Raw genomic sequence first — 23,449 nt, 5'->3', positions numbered from 1 at the left:
AGTGAGGAAAGAGATCAATCTGAGACTGTTGAGAAAGAAGTGAGTCAAACAGTCAGGGCAGACAGGGACAAGGTAGGACTAACAAATTAAACTGCATTTATTTCAATGAAAGGGCTTAACAGGGAAGGCAGATGAACTCAGGGCATGGTTAGGAACATGGGACTGGGATACCATAGCAATGACAGAAACATGGCTCAGGGATGGGCAGGACTGGCAGCTTAATGTTCCAGGATACAAATGCTACAGGAAGGATTGAAAGGGAGGCAAGAGAGGAGGGGGTGTGGCGTTTTTGATAAGAGATAGCATTACAGCTGTATTGAGGGATGATATTCTTGGAAGTACATCCAGGGAAGTTATTTGGGTGGAACTGAGAAATAAGAAAGGGATGATCACTTTATTGGGAATATATTATAGACCCCCTAATAACCAGAGGGAAATTGAGAAACAAACTTGTAAGGAGATCTCAGCGATCTGTAAGAATAATAGGGTGGTTATGGTAGGGGATTTTAACTTTCGGAACATAGACTGGGACTGCCATAGTGTTAAGGGTTTAGGTGGAGAGGAATTTGTTAAGTGTGTACAAGAACATTTTCTGTTTCAGTATGTGGATGTAACTACTAGAGAAGGTGCAAAACTTGACCTACTCTTAAGGCAGGGCAGGTGACTGAGGTGTCAGTGGGAGAGCACTTTGGGGCCAGTGACCATAATTCCATTAGCTTTAAAATAGTGATGGAAAAGGATAGACTAGATCTAAAAGTTGAAGTTCTAAATTGGAGAAAGGCTAATTTTGACGGTATTGGGCAAGAACTTTCAAAAGCTGATTGGAGGCAGATATTCGCAGGTAAAGGGACGGCTGGAAAATGGGAAGCCTTCAGAAATGAGATAACGAGAATCCAGAGAAAGTATGTTCCTGTTGGGGTGAAAGGAAAGGCTGGTGGGTATAGGGAATGCTGGATGATAAAAGAAATTGAGGGTTTGGTTAAGAAAAAGAAGGAAGCATATGAAAGGTATAGACAGGATAATTGAGTGAATCCTTAGAAGAGTATATAGGTAGTAGGAGTATACTTAAGAGGGAAATCAGGAGGGCAAAAAGAGGACATGAGATAGCTTTGGCAAATAGAATTAAGGAGAATCCAAAGGGTTTTCACAAATATATTAAGGACAAAGGGGTAACTAGGGAGAGAATAGGGCCCCTCAAAAATCAACAAGGCGGCCTTTGTGTGTAGCCGCTGAAAATGGGGGAGATACTAAACGAGTATCTTGCATCCATATTTACTGTGGAAAATGATATGGAAGATATAGACTGTAGGGAAATAGATGGTGATACCTTGCAAAATGTCCAAATTACAGCGGAGGAAGTGCTGGATGTCTTGAAATGCATAATGGTGGATAAATCCCCAGGACCCTGGGGGAAGCTAGAGAAGTGATTGCTGGGCCTCTTGCTGAGATATTTGTGTCATCAATAGTCACAGGTGAGGTGCCGGATGGCTGAAGGTTAGCTAATGTGGTGCCACTGTTTAAGAAGGGTGGTAAGGACAAGCCAGGGAACTGTAGACCAGTAAGCCTGACGTCAGTGGTGGGCAAGTTGTTGGAGGGAATCCTGAGGGACAGGATGTACATGTATTTGGAAAGGCAAGGACTGATTAGGGATAGTGAACATGGCTTTGTGTGTGGGAAATCATGTGTCACAAATTTGACTGAATTTTTTGAAGAAGTAGCAAAGAGGATTGATGAGGGCAGAGTGGTAGATGTGATCTATATGGACTTCAGTAAGAAGGTTTCCCATGGGAGACTGATTAGCAAGGTTATATCTCATGGAATACAGGGAGAACTAGCCATTTGGATACAGAACTGGCTCCAAGGTAGAAGCCAGAAGGTGGTGATGGAGGGTTGTTTTTCAGACTGGAGGTCTGTGATCAGTGGAGTGCCACAAGATTCGGTGCTGGGTCCACTACTTTTTGTCATTTGCACAAATGATTTGGATGTGAGCATAAGAGATACAGTTGGTAAATTTGCAGGTGACACCAAAATTGGAGGTGTAATGGACAGTGAAGAAGGTTACCTCAGATTACAACAGGATCTTGACCAGGTGGGCCAATGGGCCAAGAATTAGCAGATGGAGGTTAATTCAGATAAATGTTAGGTGCTGCATTTTGGAAAAGCAAATCTTAGCAGGACTTGTACACTTAATGGTAAGGTCCTAGGGAGTGTTGCTGAACAAAGAAACCTTGGTGTGCAGGTTCATAATTCCTTGAAAGTGGAGTCACAAGGAGATAGGTTAGTGAAGAAGGTGTTTGGTATGCTTTCTTTTATTGGTCAGAGTACTGAGTACAGGAGTTGGGAGGTCATGTCGCGGCTGTACAGGACATTGGTTAGGTCACTGTTGAAATATTGCGTGCAATTCTGGTCTCCTTTGTATTGGAAAGATATTGTGAAACTTGAAAGTGTTCAGAAAAGATTTACAAGGGTGTTGCCAGGGTTGGAGGATTTGAGCTATAGGAAGATGCTGAACAGGCTGGGGCTATTTTCCCTGTAGCGTCAGAGGGTGAGGGGTAATCTTATAGAGATTTACAAAGTTATGAGGGGCATGGATAGGATAAATAGACAAAGTATTTTCTCTGGGGTGGGGGAATTCAGAACTAGAGGGCATAGGTTTAGGGTGAGAGGAGAAAGATATAAAAGAGACCTAAGGGGCAACTTTTTCACACAGAGGGTGGCATATGTATGGAATGAGCTGTCAGAGGAAGTGGTGGAGGCTGGTACAATTGCAACATTTTAAAGGCATCTGTATGGGTATATAGGAAAGATTTGGAGGGATATGGGCCGGGTGCTGGCAGGTGGAACTAGATTGGGTAGGGATATCTGGTCGATGTGGATAGGGTCTGATTCCAAGCTGTACATCTCTGTGACTCCATGACTCTAACCTCAGTGAATTTGGCAATCTGAGCAGCATTGGGCCACATAAAGGCCAGAGGAAAATGGCAAGGGGTTGGGAGTATGAGGAAAATAGATTCCCTCAGAAAGGAAGCTACGTGTGGCTATTCACACATGGAAAGAAGCCTCCACACACCATTGGATGTTTGATACTGTTTAATTCTGAAAATAGTCCACAGAGGAAGAAAGAACAATACTTGAATTTTAATCTTAATGGGAATTGAGAAAATAGATAATTGTGTTCCATCTTTGCAAGGTTTTCCTTCAAATGAAAGGATCAAAAGGAAAAATGAACAAGAAACATCTGTGCAAGACGAATGTATCAACTAAATCTCAGAAGCCTGTAGCCTTTCAGTTCAGAATGGGATCATCTCACACGTTTAACGTCTATGGACCAGAAATTGGGAAACTCCAAAGCATCACTTTAGAGGTACTTTTGTAAAACAACTTTATAGAGTCGTTATTATAATCATAGGGATAAACAGCATGGAAACAGACCTTTCAGTCCAACTCGTCCATGCCGACCAGATATCCTAACTAATCCAATCACAATTGCCAGCACTTGGCTCATATCCCTCTAAAAGGTAAAAAATGAGGTCTGCAGATGCTGGAGATCACAGCTGAAAATGTGTTGCTGGTTAAAGCACAGCAGGTTAGGCAGCATCCAAGGAATAGGAAATTCGACGTTTCGGGCATAAGCCCTTCATCATTTCCTGATGAAGGGCTTATGCCCGAAACATCGAATTTCCTATTCCTTGGATGCTGCCTAACCTGCTGTGCTTTAACCAGCAACACATTTTCAGCCATATCCCTCTAAACCTTTCCTATTTATGTACCCTTCCAGATGCCTTTAAATGTTGCAGTTATACCACATCCACCACTTCCTCTGTCAGCTCATTCCATGCATGCACTGCCCTTTGCGTGAAAAAGTTGCCACTTAAGTCTTTCCCTTCTCACCTAAACCTATACCCTCTAGTTCTGGACTCCTCTGCCTCAGGGAAAAGACTTTGTCTGTTTTCCTTATCCATACCATTTATGATATTATAAGCCTCTATAAGGTCACCCCTCAGCCTCCAACGCTGCAGGGAAAACATCCCCAGTCTATTCAATCTCTCCCCATAGCTCAAATTTCTCAGCCCTGGTAACAACCTTGTAAATCTTTTCTGAATCCTTTCAGTTTTCAGAATTGGGGAGGTGATGGCCTTGTGATATTATTGCTGGACTGCTAATGGAGAGACCCAAGTAATGTTCGAGGCACTTATATTTTAATCTTGCCACGGTGGAATTTGAATTCATTAATTTAAAAAAATCTGGAATTAAGAGTTTAATAATGACCGTGAAACTGTTGTCAGGGAAAAAACCCTTCTGGTTCACTTATGTCTTTCAGGGAAGCAAACTGCTGTCCTTACCCAATCTGGCCTAGACATGCCTCTAGACCCACAGCAATGTGACTGACCTTTAACAGTTCTCTGGGCATTAAAGGATGGACAATAAATGCTGGCCTGGCCAGTTGTGCTTACATCCAATGAACGAATGAGAGAAAGTTGTAATTTTTGTTTGTATTTGCTTCCATTGAATCCTACGGTCATTGTGGCTACTGTATCAAGTTTGAGCATGGAAAGATCTGTTGCCTGAGGACATACACGTTATGGTCAGGAAGAGGTGCTTGAGGCTCTATTTCCTGTTGATCAATTGATTGGAGATTGGTCACTACTGATAACCTGTTACTCCAGAGTTCTTTAAATAATTGAGTTAAAATCCCCAGTTGCAATGGTGGAATTATGAACTCATGTCTCTGAATCATTAAATGGTGGATTACTGATCTGACAACATAACCACTGTTCTATCATATCCCTCAGGCTATTGGGTTCTATTAAGCCTTATCCATGATCCTTAAACAAGATTGCAAATACTCAGGGCTGCAGAAAAGTGGCCTCATGACAGCCCAAATTTCTGTTTTTGTTTGTCAGGAGGAGCAAAGATGATGTATTTGTGACCCCAAGAGAAGCTGTTGCCCGCTCACAATGCCTCACGGTCATCTTCTCCCTTATCCAGGCTCTGGCTAAGGGACACTGCAGCAAAGCGACAAGTTTAAATTGCACAGGTGTCTGTCGAGTTTGCCCCCTTAAACCGCTGATTGAAACTGAATGTGGTCAGGTGCTGAATTTAGCAAATGCATATCCTCGTCACAGATTGGCACAAAAGTCAATTACTCTGCCAAGTTGCTGCCCAGATTGCATATGGGTCTAATTTCCTGACTGGTGACATATCATCTTGTACACAGTTTTCATAAAACCTTCAATGCTTTGCCCGAGTGACTATTTTCCAGTGTATTGCTCGGTTATGAGTTAGTGCAATGAGGAAACATCTCTGAGTTCAGTCCTGCTCTGTTCACATATGTGCACTTCCAGCAGAGATCACAGCCAATAAGAATAGGGGAGTATTTACTTTAGGATAAGGGAGTTCAAAACTAGAGGACATAATGTTAAAGGTTTAAGGAGAAAGATTTAAAAGGGACCTGAGAGGCAACTTTTTCACAGAAGGTGGATCATATGTGGAATGAACTGCCAGAGGAAGTAGTAGAGACAGGTGAGATGATAACATTTAAATACATTTGTATAAGTACATTAATTCTGATTAAGGTTAGAGGAATATGGACTAAATGCAGGCAAACAGGACTGGTTTAGCTTGGGAAACCTGGTCAGCATAGATGAGTTGGATCAAAGGTTTATTTCTGTGCTGTATGACTCTGTGATCCTGAGGCCGTTTGCAATGTCTCTAATCTATAATCTAAACTGAACTCTTTAAATTACATTATCCTCTGAACCAAATCAGCTTTCATCCCAACAAACTTGAGTCAGCCACTTATCAAACACTGAAGGATTAACATTCTGTCTGAGTATAATTTTTCAGATTTATAAAAGCGATGCGATTACTTGAGTCTTGCATATTTTCTAGCATGGTTTTCCCTTCGAATCTCCTCCAACTGTCCTTTGGTTGAAATTCTCCATTCAACAGAGGTGCCTCTCATGTCTTAAATATAGCCAACTGAGGTTAGAATTCTCCTAAGCTCTAATATTCTTTAACTCTGCAGTTTTGCACCTAAAACTCTCTTCCCATTCTCGGTCTCTTAGCAACACTATGCATGGAATCCTTCAGTTAACAAGCGATCAAGTTGGTCAAAAACTATTGGCCAACACACAAAATTCCAATTGAGCTCGATATTAGAGAGGTTATTTCTCTTTAGCAGCAGCTTGTTCTCCAAACTAAAAGCTTAGCCACTTGAACCTAGAATCACATACCTATAATTAATATATGTTGATCTTTTTTGTCCTTCTACTGTTTATCAACCTGATCACAAGATCATGTACTGAATACCAGGTATTGTATCACATCTTAAAGAAACCTGGTTGCTAAAGGGACCAGCAACTTAAAAATCTGAAAATGTAGGCTTATCCCCTCAAAACTCATTAACTATCACAACCAACATTGAGAGGAAGTGCTGGAAATCTATGCTTTTATGCCCTGCGACATGGTTTTTTTGAAGCTCTAATTCCACCATACACTGTCCAATTTTTAACACTCAGCTGGCTTTGGTTATTGATGGTATTCATTCCAAGTTTGTAAAAATATTTCTTGTCACACAGCATGATGGTCTGGAAAAACAGCAGGCGTGGTACGTGGAAGAAGTTTCCATCATGAATACTGCTCGGAACAAGATTTGGACCATTCCCTGCAAGAGTTGGCTATCCCTATTTCATACTGATTGCCAGCTGAGCCGCACATTCTCTCCAGTCACTGGGAGACGTAATGAATACACTGGTTAGTACGAGACAATTATCCTGTATTATTAGGTTGGAGTCTGTGTGTGCAATCAGTAAGCCTCAATGCAAGACAAATCCTTCTGATGTTTTCCAGAGTCCAACTGAACAACATTGAGTGAATCAGCATTAAGTATGTTAATTACTTGAATCAAAATAAATTGGGATTATTTTTCAAAGCTAATGGTTTGATTTTAAATTGGTGAGACAATTTTGGAAGTTTTATTTTAAATACTATTTAAATATTAAATAAATATCATTGTTTAATAAAACATAAGATTAAAAGAAGTTGATCATTAGCTACATCTTCAGAACCTCCCTCACAATGCCCTTAATTGAAGGTATGCATAATAATATGTGATTATTCCCTGCCCTAGGTAGCTAATACAGGTGCCTGAATGTAGTGTATTGGAATTAAACTTCTGGCTCTCATTTTACGTGATATGGCAACTGTATAGCAACTGGCGAATAAAATTGCCAATCTGACAGCACATCCACTTCTGGAAAATATCTGTAAATGTTTAAAGCATTACCATCCTTCAGCTTGGCAAACATGTGATAATTATTTTAAAATAATACAATATAACAAACCACCAACCATACCACAGAATTAAGGAACATGAACTGAGCCCGAGCATCTTGCAAACAGTTGAGAAGCCCTTCTATGTTGACAATTAGAATGGGGCCACAAAGGTCATGACAATATCAATTAGTTTCTTAATAAATAATTCATGTGAGTTATAGTTTTGCTTAATTTAGATTGGATACATTCACGTCAACCCACAGACAAGCAGCTGGTTTAGCTAATTTTTTTACACAGAGAGTGGTAGGTGCTTGGAACAGGCTGCCAGGGGTAGAGGGAGAGGCAGATACAATAGGGGTGTTTAAGGGATTTAGAAGGCACATGAATAAGCAAGGAATGCATGCAGAAGAGATTAGTTTATTTTGGCATCATGTTTGTGACAACATTGTGGGCCAAGGATCCTGTTCTTCTGCTGTACTGTTCTATGTTCTAAACTGATAAATACAATTGAAGATGCTAATAAGTTTATTTTTAGTATCATAAAAAATGTTTCCTAAAACTTGGTCACTTTTCCTACTTTACAAAAGTGGCCACTTGTACTTAGGTGAATCTTGACAATGAATATTAGTATTACTTCCATTGAAAAAGTTTATATTCTTATTTTAAGATTCTTATATCAACAAGTCAGGTCTGGTTCACCTACTGCTAACTACATTCATAAATGTAGATGGAAAGTGGATATTAGACTGTGATACCAATACAATCAAAGCAGAAGAAGCATTTAAGGCAGAACAGCCAAGGTTGATCATATCATAGCTGATAGTCACATACACATACCTTGCAGAATAATTGTTTGGCAGCTCCATGTTAGAACTTACATGTTCATTGACTGAGCTATTTCTCATGTCTACCTTCTGTTCAAGTCAACTTTGCTTTTACCTCTTGGTGTTATTGAGATGGTCACATTCTGTAAAACGGGATCAGTAACTTTACTGCCCCATTGAAATGATTGGCTATATTTTGAAGGGGGTCCACCATCAGGCATCTAAAATACCTATCTCTTTCTGTTAGTAGGCACTTCATAATAGAACAATCAATTTCTAAAGATAAATAAAGAGTAAAGCAACCATATACCAATATGCAACAAAAACCAGGGGCACATAGGAAATTGGAGAAATAGAGAGGGACTGCAGAAAAGAGAATAAGGCATTTTTAAAAACAATTATTTATTTCTTGTCACAGTGTCCTGATAACAGAGAGTTTAATTGCAACTGTACAATGCCAGTTAATTGAAAGCCCATTTGCTAATTTAGAAGGAAACTTTGGACATTTGCACTCTCTTTATATTTCCTTGTTATCTCCATCCCTTCTCCAGACAGTAATGAGCCTCATTTTTGTTTTTGTTTAAAGCTTTCTATGTCAGATAACCACATAAGTTTGTGTTGGAGGAAGTCCTGCTCTCATCATTTCTGTATCGTGTCAGTTTCGTTTGAGCCCGGTTTGATATGATCTAGTGAAGAAAGTCATCACCTTTACTTTCACATCAGCCTGTGGAGGTGCTGCAGTTAGATATAGTGGAGCAAAGACAGGCTCATAGCTTTTATAAGGTTAAATAAAAGAGTATCTTTTAAATCAGTTAACAATTTTGTGACGATGTGGTGGAAACGTGAGAACAATAAGGAGGAAAAGAAAACTGGTGAGGCTGAAAACAATGTTGTGTTTGAATTAATATTTAAATTAAGAAAACAGTTTTAGACTTCAGCATAACCTATACTAGGACTTTCTTTGACATTCAGCTGAATTTTTAAATGTTTACTGAGAAACCACTTCTCCTTATGAAATGGTTGTTGAGAAAAAAAGAGCATATCAAAGCTTGCCGATCTGATAATGCTGTAAAGAGAGATTATGAGCTGTTCTGATGAAGGGTTGTACCTTCAATATTTAACCATCCTATTTACTTACAGATGTCAATGAGTCTCCTGCTTATTTTTGGTATTTTTAATGTCAGCCTGTGACTATTTTGCTGGATTTATGTGTCACCCACAATTCAGTTTTACCTAAAGTGAGTGAGGCAACACCTCCAGATGCAGATTAAGTATTTTCAAATTATGAGCACAGTGAATACTTTGAAATAAGCATATTCATAATAAAGTTTCTCTATCACTCTACCAGCTTTCAAGTAGGAAGTCAATATAGTTGTTAGGGCTAAGGGACCAAAGGATATCGTGCAAAAGCAGGAACAGGGTCCTTAGCCAGGTCATATTGAAAGGCAAAGAAGGCTTGGAGGGCTGAATGGTTTACTTCTGTTGCTATTTTCTATGTTTCCAAGTACACTGCAAAATAACAAGAGCACTGAACTGAGGATACCAATCAAGCGTATCATTCTGACATTGCTATATGTCATTAGAAATTTTAACTGAAACGTTTTCATTGCTGCACACAATGCAACTTGTGTGTGAAAGGCAATGATGGTGGGTGATATGTGGTGTTTCTCCTTCTGTAGAGCTACAGTACCAGAAAATCTGGCAACCATCCATTTCATTTGGTAACCAGATAGAAACGAAGCAGGGAGTAGTATTTCTGTGTGTGATGGAGAAAGAGAGAGAGAGATGCATGCCACAGATTTTTAGTTTTCATACCTGTTGCTACAAAATCTTAAAGTCTTAACCAGGATGTAAAGCTGGAACTAACAACCGTGAGCCTTAAATTCCAGAAGAAATGTTTTTTAAAAATTTCCGATATTTTTCACCTGCTGTTTAATCCTTTAAATGCAAATTTCTAAACCACAGGATTGTTTGGATGGAGTTAAGACCATAAGACCATAAGACATAGGAGTGGAAGTAAGGCCATTCGGCCCATTGAGTCCACTCCGCCATTCAATCATGGCTGATGGGCATTTCAACTCCACTTACCCGCATTCTCCCCGTAGCCCTTAATTCCTCAAGACATCAAGAATCTATCAATCTCTGCCTTGAAGACATTTAGCTCCTGGCCTCCACTGCACCCTGTGGCAATGAATTCCACAGGCCCACCACTCTCTGGCTGAAGAAATGTCTCCGCATTTCTGTTCTGAATTGACACCCTCTAATTCTAAGGCTGTGTCCACAGGTCCTAGTCTCCTCGCCTAACGGAAAACATTTCCGAGCGTCCACCCTTTCCAAGCCATGTATTATCTTGTAAGTTTCTATTAAGTCTCTCCTTAATCTTCTAAACTCCAATGAATACAATCCTAGGATCCTCAGCCGTTCCTCGTATGTTAGACCAACCATTCCAGGGATCATCCGTGTGAATCTCCGCTGGACACGTTCCAGTGCCAGTATGTCCTTCTGAGGTGTGGGGACCAAAACTGGACACAGTACTCCAAATGGGGCCTAACCAGAGCTTTATAAAGTCTCAGTAGCACAACAGTGCTTTTATATTCCAACCCTCTTGAGATAAATGACAACATTGCATTTGCTTTCTTAATCACGGACTCAACCTGCACGTTTACCTTTAGACAATCCTCGACTAGCACTCCCAGATCCCTTTGTACTTTGGCTTTACGAATTTTCTCACCATTTAGAAAGTAGTCTATGCTTTTATTCTTTTTGCCAAAGTTCAAGACCTCACACTTGCTCACGTTGAATTCCATCAGCCATTTCCTGGACCACTCTCCCAAACTGTCTAAATCCTTCTGCAGCCTCCCCACTTCCTCAGTCCTACCTGCCTGTCCACCTAACTTCGTATCGTCGGCAAACTTCGCTAGAATGCCCCAGTCCCTTCATCCAGATCATTAATATATAATGTGAACAGCTGTGGCCCCAACACTGAACCCTGCGGGACACCGCTTGTCACTGGCTGCCATTCCGAAAAAGAACCTTTTATCCCAACTCTCTGCCTTCTGTCAGACAGCCAATCCTCAATCCATACCAGTATCTCACCTCGAACACCATGGGCCCTCACCTTGCTCAGCAGCCTCCCGTGTGGCACCTTACCAAAGGCCTTTTGGAAGTCTAGATAGACCACATCCACTGGGTTTCTCTGGTCTAACCTACTTGTCACCTCTTCAAAGAATTCCAACAGGTTTGTCAGGCATGACCTCCCCTTACTAAATCCATGTTGACTTGTTCTAATCAGACTCTGCTCTTCCAAGAATTTAGAAACCTCATCCTTAATGATGGATTCTAGAATTTTGCCAACAACCGAGGTTAGGCTAATTGGCCTATAATTTTCCATCTTTTGTCTTGATCCTTTCTTGAACAAGGGGGTTACAACAGCGATCTTCCAATCATCCGGGACTTTCCCTGACTCCAGTGACTCTTGAAAGACCTCAACCAATGCCTCCGCTATTTCCTCAGCCACCTCTCTCAGAACTCTAGGGTGTATCCCATCGGGGCCAGGAGATTTATCAATTTTAAGACCTTTTAGCTTTTCTAACACTTTCTCTTTTGTAACGGCAACCATCCTCAACTCAGCCCCCTGACTCCCTTTAATTGTTGGGATATTACTCATGTCTTCCACTGTGAAAACTGACGCAAAGTACTTGTTAAGTTCTCCTGCTATTTCCTTATCTCCCATCACTAGGCTTCCAGCATCAGTTTGAAGTGGCCCAATGTCTACTTTTGCCTGTCATTTGTTTCTTATGTATTGAAAGAAACATTTCCTATCATTTCTAATATTACTGGCTAGCCTACCTTCATATTTGATCCTCTCCTTCCTTATTACTCTCTTTGTTATCCTCTGTTTGTTTTTGTAGCCTTCCCAATCTTCTGATTTCCCACTACTCTTGGCCACTTTATAGGATCTCTCTTTTTCTTTAATCCATTTCCTGACTTCCTTTGTCAGCCATGGCTGTCTAATCCCTCCCTGGATAATCTTTCTTTTCTTGGGGATGAACCTCTGTACAGTGTCCTCAATTATACCCACAAACTCCTGCCATTTTTGCTCTACTGTCTTCCCCGCTAGGCTCTGCTTCCAGTCTATTTTTGTCAGTTCCTCTCTCATGCCCTCATAATTACCTTTATTTAACTGTAACACCATTACATCCGATTTTGCCTTCTCTCTTTCAAACTGCAGACTGAACTCTACCCGTATTATGATCGCTGCTTCCTAAGGGTTCCCTTACTTTAAGATCTTTTATAAAGTCTGGTTCATTACAAAGCACTAGGTCCAGAATAGCCTGCTCCCTTGTGGGCTCCATGACAAGCTGTTCCAAAAAGCCATCCTGTAAGCATTCCATGAATTCCCTTTCTTTGGATCCACTGGCAACATTATTTACCCAGTCCACCTGCATATTGAAGTCTCCCCTGATCACTGCGACCTTGCCTTTCTGACATGCCTTCTCTATTTCCCGGTACATGTTGCGTCCCTGGTCCTGACCACTGTTAGGAGGTCTGTACACAACTCTAATTATGGTTTTTTTGCCTTTGTGGTTCCTCAATTCCACCCACACAGACTCCACATCATCTGACGCTATGTCATTCAGTGCCATAGATTTAATTTTGTTCTTAACTAACAAGGAAACCCCACTCCCTCTGCCCACCTCCCTGTCTTTTCGATAAGTTGAAAATCCTTGGAGGTTTAACTGCCAGTCCTGACCTCCCTGTAACCACCTGGAGTTCTGGGCTGCTCTAGGGCATTGATGTTACTGTAGGGATAAGGCAGAGAACCTTTGTGACACTTGATGCTGGTTTTGCAAATTACAAGGCAAACTGTTGGTCAAACTAGAGCTGTAATAAATAGTAACTGAGAAAAATTTCCGTAGCCATCCTTAATCCAATGTTAATTCAACTAAGACTGTATACCCGCAATAAAAATAAGGGAAGAGCATCACCTCTCTAGAAATTAGGGAAAGGCTATTAGGAGAGTAAGAAAAAAACACTTGGCTGAAAAAATTGGCTTTTCAATGTCTCTTTATAACAGGCTTGTCTGACACATTCTCCTTGGACTACAGCATGAAGGAAGAATGACAAGACACCAAACTGAAGTTTTTGATGGAATTTATCTTGGGGTCTTACAAGAAGTGGCTAATGAGGAAGTAGATGTGTTGGTTTTAGCTTTCAAAAGATTGTTTAGGTCCTGGAAAAATTCTTAAATTGGAAAGTAGCAAACATATGGCCTCCATCTGAGAAGGGAGGGAGACAGAAAATAGGAAACTAGTTAGCCAGTTAACTAGACATCTGTTACAGAGTAGGCATTGCATTGATCATAAAGGAGGTAATAGTTGGGTATTTAGAAAAGCTTATTGTAATCAGAAAGAGTCCAGATGGTTTTGTGAAAGGGAAATTGTGTTTAACCAATTTATTGGAGTTTTCTTAATGAGTGACATGCTATGGATAAAGGGGAACGTATTGATATACCTTACTTGGATTTACAGAAGGCATTTGACAAGAAAAGAAGTCATTGTGTAAAGTAGGTACTCATAGTGTAAGGAGATACATATGAGCATGGTGACAAGGTTGCTTGGCTGGCGGAATGCAGAGCACGCAAAGTAGGCTTGCTGAAGTTTTCAGCAAAGTGGAATGCAAGCTGAAGATCAGTACCTCATTTTCCACTTAGTCACTTTAGAACCTAACATTGAGTTTAATAATATCAGACCACTGATCCTCCATCCCACAGCCAACCACTGCCACCCCACCCCAACAAACCATGTCTTGTTTGTATGGGTTTGCTCTCAGCAGAGTTTACCTGTTTTCTGCTACTAATGCCTACCATTAAGACTTACTTTCCATCTGTATTGCTCCTCTATTACCATTGAGCTCTCCTTCTGCCTTTTGTTGTGGACACATTTACAAACTTTTCCATTTGCTCCCTGTCTCCTTTTTCAACAACATAAATACTATCATTTTGCTAGCCCCCTTGAATGCCGAAAAAAATGTCATTTTGAATCGAAATGTTAACTCTGTTTCTCTCTACACAGATACTGCCAGACCTACTGATTTTCTCCAGTATCTTCCATTTGCATCCCAGATTTAGGGAGCCCTGATTAAAAATTAGGATTGCTCTTTTTTTAGGCAGAGATGAGTAAAATTTTTTTTCACTCAGAGTTATGCTACTTGTGGAACTCTTTGCCTCAGAAGGTGATGAGGTGGGTTAGTTGAGTATTTTTAAGACAGGTGAGACATTTTTGTTAGTCAAAAGAAGCAAATGTTATCAGGAATAGATAGAAATGTTGAATTGAAAAACATATCTTATTGAATGGTGGAAAAAGGTAAATAAACTGAAAGGTGTTCTGCTTCTAATCTATAGGATGATATGTATGTTTGTACATATGAAGAAGCAGTCTTATAGAAGAGGGAGAAAGAGGAAGGAAAGAAGGTGCTGTCACTCGCAGACCATATCTGCTTCATGGAGCAATTCTTTAGTTTAGAAAGTTGCAGAAATATCAGGATCAATCAGCAAAATCATTATCAACGAAATTTATGTATGACTAACTTGCTTTTTTTTTAATACAGTAACAATGTACTGGGGTGCAAACTGATCAGAAACCAATGTTGCCTTGAGTCTATTTCTGTTAGGTTTAGTTAGTTGAATATATAGAGGAATGATATTCCTGTGGAATGCACATCCTGTTCCATATGTGAACATCAGGAACCAGATCATGTTCCAGACCATGAAATGTGCAGAAAACATTATCTGCCGGAGAAGCTCGTGCTCCAGGCTTCAGAACCTGAGTAGCAGATAATGTTATGGAAGTGCATGCACGAGGCTTGAGGTACATGATAGCACATTGCTGGAGGTGTTCACCCCACTGTTTAAGGATTTTCTGATTGAAAGGCAATTGGTAACCATCAACTGGCCAAAGAGGAACAGACAAGTAATGCTGGAGACTCATGAGTACATCATTCTTTACAGCCAGTATTCAGTTTTGAATATTGATGAGAGTGATGGTTCCTCAGGGAATTACAATCAGAGCCTATTCCGCAGCAACATGTGTGGCTCAACTATAGGGAATGAGAGAACGAGGTCAGAAAGGTAATAGAGAGGAATACTAAATGACAGGAATTATGCTAGAATTGTATAAATTAAAAATTAAACTACAGCTAAAGTATTGTGTCCAATTTTGTCAGCTCAGGAAGGATGAGTTCATGTAAGGAAAGGTAAAGAAGAGATTTACAAGGAGGTTGTCAGGAATGGACAACTTCAGCTATGACTAAAAAAAAGATCAAGTACTTTAATGCAAGTAAACAGCTGCTCAGGTTTTAGTCTGAGCACTCCCTCTCCCACTGCAATTCCCAGGTCATTTCCTCTGCCCTGAAGCTACTTCAACGGTTTCCTCATTTCCCCTTTCCCCCACCTCACCACAGTTCCAAACTTCCAGCTCAGCACCGTCCCCATGACCTGTCCTACCCGCCTATCTTCGTTTTCACCTATCCACTCCACCCTCCTCCCTGACCTATCACCTTCATCTCCTCCCCCCCCCCCCCCCAGTTATTGTACTCTATGCTACTTTCTCCCCACCTCCACCCTCCTCTCATTTATTTCTTCGCCCTTCAGGCACTCTGCTGATGAAGGGCTTTTGCCCGAAACGTCGATTTTACTGCTCCTCGGATGCTGCCTGAACTGCTGTGCTTTTCCAGCACCACTAATCCAGAATTCTTTAATTCACCCAATACTTTGTGTGATATTTAATAGGTGATGGGAGTATCACCTGTCAACTGGAAAGCTGATGACAATCCCAGGTCCCCTCTTTTGGGGAAGATCTGGCATATTTAAATGCCACTCAGGGACTTAACCCGACTGTTGTGGGCTTTCCCAGGATCTTCGAGTTATCAAGCAATGAGAAGAGACTGTCAGCTCTGTCGTGCAGCAGCACCTCTGGTGGCTGCAGTTGGTATGACACCCACCTAAGGGCTTGGCTCCTCACTGTGAGGTGTATAATACCAGGAGAAGGTTTGCAGACTAAGAGTTGTGGGGTAAGAGTTGATGGGAATCAGCAGACAGGACAGGATTCCCACAGGCACTGAGTGCCTTTGAAAGAGGGAACCCAGGAACCTGCAAATGATCCCACACTGGTTTGCTTGCTGTCCTTCAAGCATGTGTGAACCCCTTACATGCAAGTGGATTAATACAAGCCTGCTATGTATGGCCTCACCAAAAGTCTTGCTACATTAAATTAACATAATCAGAGTGGACATGGGAAGATGATGGGATGTCCACCAACCAGCCTTTCACCTGACTAAATGCCCCCTCACCAAAAAAATTCATTAAGAGGGGGAGTATTTAATTCCATTCACTCGTTTCTGCTCACAACCCCAAAAGGTGTGCATTAACATATTTAGAATAGTCAATTGACTAATGTATTCAACCCAACAGAAGAAAGAAAGGAGGAAATTAGAAAAATGAAATGTAAAACCTGGTTTCTTCTGTTCCCAGATGAACTGAATTATGTGGGTGTGAAAAATGACATTCTTTCATCCAATTTAATCAAGGAGGAGAATACAGCCTTTTTCACAGACATGCCCCCGATCTGCCTGATTCTCAGTTAGCTTTTGCACTTAGATGCCACATACATAGGAAAGTCTCTACTACAAAATTCTGGGCAAAGATGATTGCTGTTAACTAAACCCCTGTGGGACTACAGTGCAAATTGGTTCTGCTATATTTGAATTTCACTTCTATATTTAATGGCAAACTTCCCTATCATTTACTCTGAGACATGGATACAGCACAGATAAAAGGCTGATTAATTCTGCCTCATGATACAGTGATTGTTCCTTATTATCTCTGGCATCTTCTTAGTAAACTGAAAATAGTTGGAAATCCCAATTGCTTGACCATCTGGATTATCAAGTTTCAGAAAGTTTCATTTAAGGTTCAGTTGTCAATTGTAATTGAAATTGTGAACTATTCACTGATGTCAGATCCATATTGGTGAACATGAGGACAGCAGATGCTGGAGATTAGACTCAAGAGTGTGGTGCTGAAAAAGTACAGCAGGCCAAGAGTTAAGGAGAATCCAAAGGGTTTTTACAAATGCATTAAGGACAAAAAGATAACCAGGGAGAGAATATGCCCCCTCAAGGATCAGCTAGACGGCCTCTATACTGGGGAGACTGGGCACCTCCTAGCAGAGCGCTTGAGGGAACATCTCCAGGACACCCGCACCAATCAACCACACCGCCCCGTGGCCCAGCATTTCAATTCCCCCTCCCACTCTGCTGAGGACATGGAGGTCCTGGGCCTCCTTCACCACCGCTCTCTCACTACCAGACGCCTGGGGGAAGAACGCCTCATCTTCCGCCTTGGAACACTTCAACCCCAGGGCATCAATGTGGACTTCAACAGTTTACTCATTTCCCCTTCCCCTACCTCACTCTAGTTCCAAACTTCCAGCTCAGCACTGTCCCCATGACTTGCCTGCACTTGTCCTACCTGCCTATCTCCTTTTCCACCTATCCATTCCACCCTCTCCTCCGTGATCTATATGGACTTCAGTCAGGCATTCGACAAGGTTCCCCATGGGAGTCATAAATGATTTGGATGCGAGCATAAGAGGTACAGTTAGTAAGTTTGCAAATGACACCAAAATTGGAGGTGTAATGGACAGTGAAGAAGGTTACTTCAGATTACAATAGGATCTTGACCAGATGGGCCAATGGGCTGAGAAGTGGCAGATGGAGTTTAATTCAGATTAATGCGAGGTGCTGCATTTTGGGAAAGCAAATCTTAGCAGGACTTATATACTTAATGGTAAAGTCCTAGGGAGTGTTGCTGAACAAAGAGACCTTGGAGTGTAGGTTCATAGCTCCTTGAAAGTGGAGTCACAGGTAGATAAGATAGTGAAGAAGTCGTTTGGTATGCTTTCTTTTATTGGTCAGAGTATTGAATACAGGAGTTGGGAGTTCATGTTGCCTCTGTGCAGAACATTGGTTAGGCCACTGTTGGAATATTGCGTGCAATTCTGGTCTCTTTCCTATCGGAAAGATGTTAAGAAATTTTAGAAAAGATTTACAAGGATGTTGCCAGTGTTGGAGGATTTGAGCTACAGGGAGAGGCTGAACAGACTGGGGTTGTTTTCCCTGGAGCGTTGGAGGCTGAGGGGTGCCTTATAGAGGTTTACAAAATTATGAGGAGCATGGATAGGATAAAAAGTGTTTTCCCTGGGGTGGGGGAGTCCAGAATTAGAAGGCATAGGTTTAGGGTGAGAGGGGAAAAATATAAAAGAGACCTAAGGAGCAACTTTTTCACTCAAGGGGTGGTACGTGTATGAAATCAGCTGCCAGAGGAAATGGTGCAGGCTTGTCCAATTGCAACATTTAAAAGGCATTTGGATGGGTATATGAATAGAAAAGGTTTGGAGGGATATGGGCCAGATGCTGGCAGGTGGGACTAGATCGAGTTGGGATATCTGGTCAGCATGGACGGGTTGGACCGAAGGGTCTGTTTCCATGCTGTACATCTCTATGACTCTATGAGGTCAGGCAGCATCCAAGGAGCAGGAGAATTGACATTTCAGGCAAAAGCCCTTCATCGGACCTTTGCTTGAAATGTCAATTCTCCTGCTTCTCGGATGCTGCCTGACCTGCTGTAATTTTCTAGAACCACACTCTCAACTCAGATCCATAATTTGTCTTTATTTCTGTGTATGGTCCAATTAGCACGGTGATATCCCATTGACCTGGATGTGAACTATGATAGTGAGGACCTAGTGGGCAGGTGGCACGGTGGTTCGCACTGTGTGGTTTCTGCGTGGGTTTCCTCTGGGTGCTCCAGTTTCCTCCACAGTCCAAAAATGTGTAGGTTAGGTGAGTTGGCCATGCTAAATTGCCTGTAGTGTTAGGTGAAGGGGTAAATGTAGGAGAATGGGACTGGGTGGGTTGTTCTTCGGAGGATCGGTGTGCACTTGTTGGGCCGACGGGCCTGTTCCCACACTGTAAGTAAGTAAGTAATCTGAACAACTGTGACTGGGTAGGTAACAGGCTGGATGTCCACTCTGTCCTGATCTTGATCTTTTGGTGCAGTGCAGTTTTTTTCAGTGCCCCTGAGCCAGGGTTTACTCCTGGCCATAGATTCACTGTCCCAACTTGTCAGTACGATCAACTTCCATAATACAATGCTCTGTTTTACCTCATCACTGCCACTCTAAACTCCAGGATCTGTGTCTTGTCTGACTTCTGGTCTAACGTCAAGTTGTGGCTGAGCCAGAATTTTCTCCAGTTTAGTGTGACAATTCTGAACCCATCCTATTCATCTTATACCAAAAGCTCAATGCTTTAGCTTTGCATAGTAACATAGATTATACAAGAGGAGGAAACATTCTGCCCATTGTGCCTGTGACATCTCCTTGACAGAGCGAGCTAATTAGAGATGACTGCTCTCCTGCTGTTCAATTTATTTCTAAGTTTTCTTTTCAGTTATATGTTCAGGTACATTCACTCATTCCATAATAAGTCAGCTTGACTTTGCAACATGAAACCTTTTGTCTTTTAAACTGTCCTGCCCACAACCCATCAGATCTGAATGCTGTGGTTGACTCTGGCCTTTGTGAGCCCCAGACTTAGTTTTCCACACATGCAAGGCTCCTGCCTACAGGGTGATGGCCCCTTGGTGGATCTGACCAATTCCATGTTATGAAAGGAAGGGGCTATAAACTCAGAGGATTATAGTTGGTTGATGCCAACTGGAGGATCATCTGGAAAGAAAATTTGTACTGCATTCAAATACACACATAGAAGGCAACTAGAAAATACCTCCTGCTTCCTTTGTTCCCAGGTTAAATGTGGTCAGTGGACCATGGTCTCAATGAAATTGGCATCACTTGTTTCAACACCTCATTCAGTCAGGACAGTGGTTGAAGTGTAAGTGAGCTCAGACAGTCGCCATGACGATATTAAAGACTGGCTCCAACAAGTTCACCACAAGGTTGCCTGCGCCTCTCACTTAGATGATGATACCTTCAACATTCACTCGCTTAAAGCCTATTACATGTCTAACTTTTCTCAATTCTCATGAAAGGTCGCAGATCTGAAGCAAGAATTCTCTCCAGATGCTGTCAGGCTTTTTCAGCATCTTCCATCTTTATTTATTATTCCTGGTACACGGTCAGAGTAGGGCCAACCTAAGGATCCAGGCCTGGACTGCAAAACTCATGGATAGATTTAAAAAGTCAATGGCCCACTTTCATTTCATTAAAACATAAAAATTTAGGAGATAACAAAAAGCCACCTAACTATGAAATACAAAGCCTTGTCAAAACATGAGGATGGAAATCAAAAACTGAGACAGGAAATACTTGGTAGGTCAGGCAAAATCTTCACAGGAGACTGAACAGTGAACTTTTTTTTAATCAACATCCTTAAAGATGTAATTACACACCTCTGGAACAGGTGGGACTTGAACCCAGTTCTCTGGCAAAGAGGTAAGGACATTACCACTGGGCAGAGAAAGTGAACCCTCCAACCACAAGGGATGAACTCAGATTTCTCCAGTTTCCTCATTTCCCCACCCCCCACGTTGTCTCCCAATCCTCGAACTCAACACCACCTTCCTAACCTGCAATCTTCTTCCTGACCTCTCCGCCCCAGCCCCACTCCAGCCTATCACCCTCACCTCATCACTCTCATCTTAACCTCCTTTCACCTATCTCGTTTCCAACGCCCCTCCCCCAAGTCCCTCCTCCCTACCTTTTATCTTAGCCTGCTTGACACACTTTCCTCATTCCTGAAGAAGGGCTCATGGCCGAAACGTCGATTCTCCTGCTTCTTGGATGCTGCCTGACCTGCTGCGCTTTTCCAGCAACACATTTTCAGCTCATTACCACTGTGCCACAAGTGCCCTTCAACCTCTTTTGTTTATTTCACCTTTCTTTCTAATCAACCTAATCAGAAATATTATTACTCACCTCTGAGATTCCTGAAGAAGGGCGTATGCCCGAAACATCAATTCTCCTGCTCCTCGGATGCTGCCTGGCTCGCTCTGTTTTTCTAGCATCACATTTTTCAACTCTGAGGCTGATGGGACTTGAATGTGGGCCTTCTGGTCCAGAGATAGGGACAGTACCACCATGCCACAAGAGGGCCCTTGCACCTTGCTTTAAAACTACATTGGAGTGAACATCATCTGCTATGAGTTTCCAGAGTTCGGTGTCAGTTGATGTAAGTCATCTAATTAGGGCCCTCATTTGTGAGACAATGAGATGGAAAAGGCTGTCCGCTGCCCTCCCTACTATAGACTTTCATAACGTGCAGTGGAGAAAGAAAAGCAGCAGGTGTTCTCCCATATCTTATTCCTGTTTGCTGACTAAATGCTGACCTGCCAGCCACCAAACACCATTACAACTATGAGGGAGAGCACAACATTTGTGAGTTGATGTTTTTCAATAATGTCACTAGGTATGGCTCTAATATTTCAACCCTGTTTATCATAAGAATTCGGAGCAGGAACAGGCAATTCAGCCCCTCGAGCCTGCTCGGCCGTTTGATGCAGCCATGGCTGATCTCATCTTGGCCTCAAGTCCACTTTTCCTGCTTGTCCCACATAACTCTTCAACTCAAATCTAATTACAAATCTATCTCCACCTTAAATTTATGCAATGACCTGGCATCCTCTTGAATTCCACAGATTTATAGCACTTTGAGAAAAAAACATTAAATCTGTCACTCCTTATCCCAAGACAATGACCTCTCATTCTAGATTGCATGACATGAGGAAACATCCTTTCTGCATCTACTTTGCCAATCCCTTTAGCAACTTACCTACTTTAAGTAGATTTCCTATCATTCTTCTCAACTCTAGAGATTAAAGGTCTAAATTGCTCAATCTTAGCCTAAACGGATCAATCCCTCTTCATAAGACAAGCCCCCTCAGCTCTGGAATCAATCTAGTGAACCTTCTGGGAACTGTCTCCAATGCAATTACATCCCTCCTCAAGTGAGGTACCAAAATTGTATGTAATACTCCAGATATAGTCTCATTAATGCCTTGCACAGTTACAACAGCACTTCCCTACTGTTATACTCTATTCTTTTAGTAATAAGTGCCAAAACTCCATTTGCCTTCCTTGTTAACTGCTGGACTCTGTACCTGCATGCTAGTTTTCTGTGATTCATGCGTGAGGACACCCAGATGCCTCTGCAGTGAAGATTAGATAATTTATATAAGTTGGATTTCCATTCCTCCCAGCTAAAACCTCCCAATTATCTGTGTTAAATTTCATCTGCCAAATCTTAGCCCATTCATCTCACCGATCCATATCTATTTGTAAATTTCTTATTTCTTCTTGCAACTTACTTTCCCATCTATTTTAGTGGTAATCTTCTAGAATCAGCAAAACATTTATCCTGATCTTTTCCTTTAATATCTTGAAAACCTGTTGGTTCCTATTAGAATCATAAAATCATAGAGTCATAGAGATGTACAGCATGGAAACAGACCCTTTGGTCCAATTTGTCCATGCCGACCAGCTATCCCAAATTAATCTAGTCCCACCTGCCTGCACTTGGCCCATATTGCTCTAAACCTTTCCTGTTCATATACCCATCCAGATGTTATAATTCTAACATGTTGTAGTTGTACCAGCCTCCACCACCTCCTCTGGCAGCTCATTCCATACATGTACCACCCTCTGCATGAAAAGGTTGCCCCTGAGGTCCCTTTGATATCTTTCCCCTGTCACCCTAAACTTGTGCCCTCTAGTTCTGGACTCCCCTACCCCAGGGAAAAGACTTTGTCTATTTATCCTATCCATGCCATTCATGAATTTATAAACCTCTATGAGGTCACTCCTCAGCCTCCGACGCTTCAGGGAAAACAGCCCTAATTTATGCAACCTCTCCCTATAGCTCAAACTTTCCGACCCCGGTAACATCCTTGTAAATCTTTTCTGAACCCTTTCAAGTTTCACAACATCCTTCCGATAGGAAGGAGACCAGAATTGCATGCAATATTCCAATAGTGCCCTAACCAATGTCCTGTACAGCTGCAACATGACCTCCCAACTCCTGTACTCCATGCTCCGACCAATAAAGGAAAGCATACCAAATGCCTTCTTCACTATCCTATCTACCTGCGATTCCACTTTCAAGGAGCTATGAACCTGCACTCCAAGGTCTCTTTGTTCAGCAAAATTCCCCAGGATCTTACCATTAAGTACATATGCCCTGGTAAGATTTATTTTCCCAAAATGCAGCACCTCACATTTATCTAAATTAAACTCCACCTGCCACTTCTCAGCCCATTGGCCCATCTGATC

The 23,449-nt window shown here is 41.8% G+C and overlaps 1 protein-coding gene across 1 annotated transcript in view; it reads left to right on the top strand.

Moving 5' to 3' along the window:
* Positions 1–23,449, top strand: part of LOC132818151 (lipoxygenase homology domain-containing protein 1-like) — a 216,951-nt gene that overhangs the window by 38,265 nt on the left and 155,237 nt on the right. Inside the window, exons 7-9 of the mRNA XM_060828922.1 lie at positions 3,191–3,364; positions 6,582–6,728; positions 17,264–17,294. Of these exons, the coding sequence (XP_060684905.1) occupies positions 3,191–3,364; positions 6,582–6,728; positions 17,264–17,294 (352 nt within the window). The remainder of the gene's footprint in view (positions 1–3,190; positions 3,365–6,581; positions 6,729–17,263; positions 17,295–23,449) is intronic.

Source organism: Hemiscyllium ocellatum, chromosome 1 (assembly GCF_020745735.1).
Source record: "Hemiscyllium ocellatum isolate sHemOce1 chromosome 1, sHemOce1.pat.X.cur, whole genome shotgun sequence".
Classification (NCBI taxonomy): domain Eukaryota; kingdom Metazoa; phylum Chordata; class Chondrichthyes; order Orectolobiformes; family Hemiscylliidae; genus Hemiscyllium; species Hemiscyllium ocellatum.
Note: the sequence above shows the minus strand (reverse complement) of the source record. Positions and strands in the feature narration are given on the sequence as shown.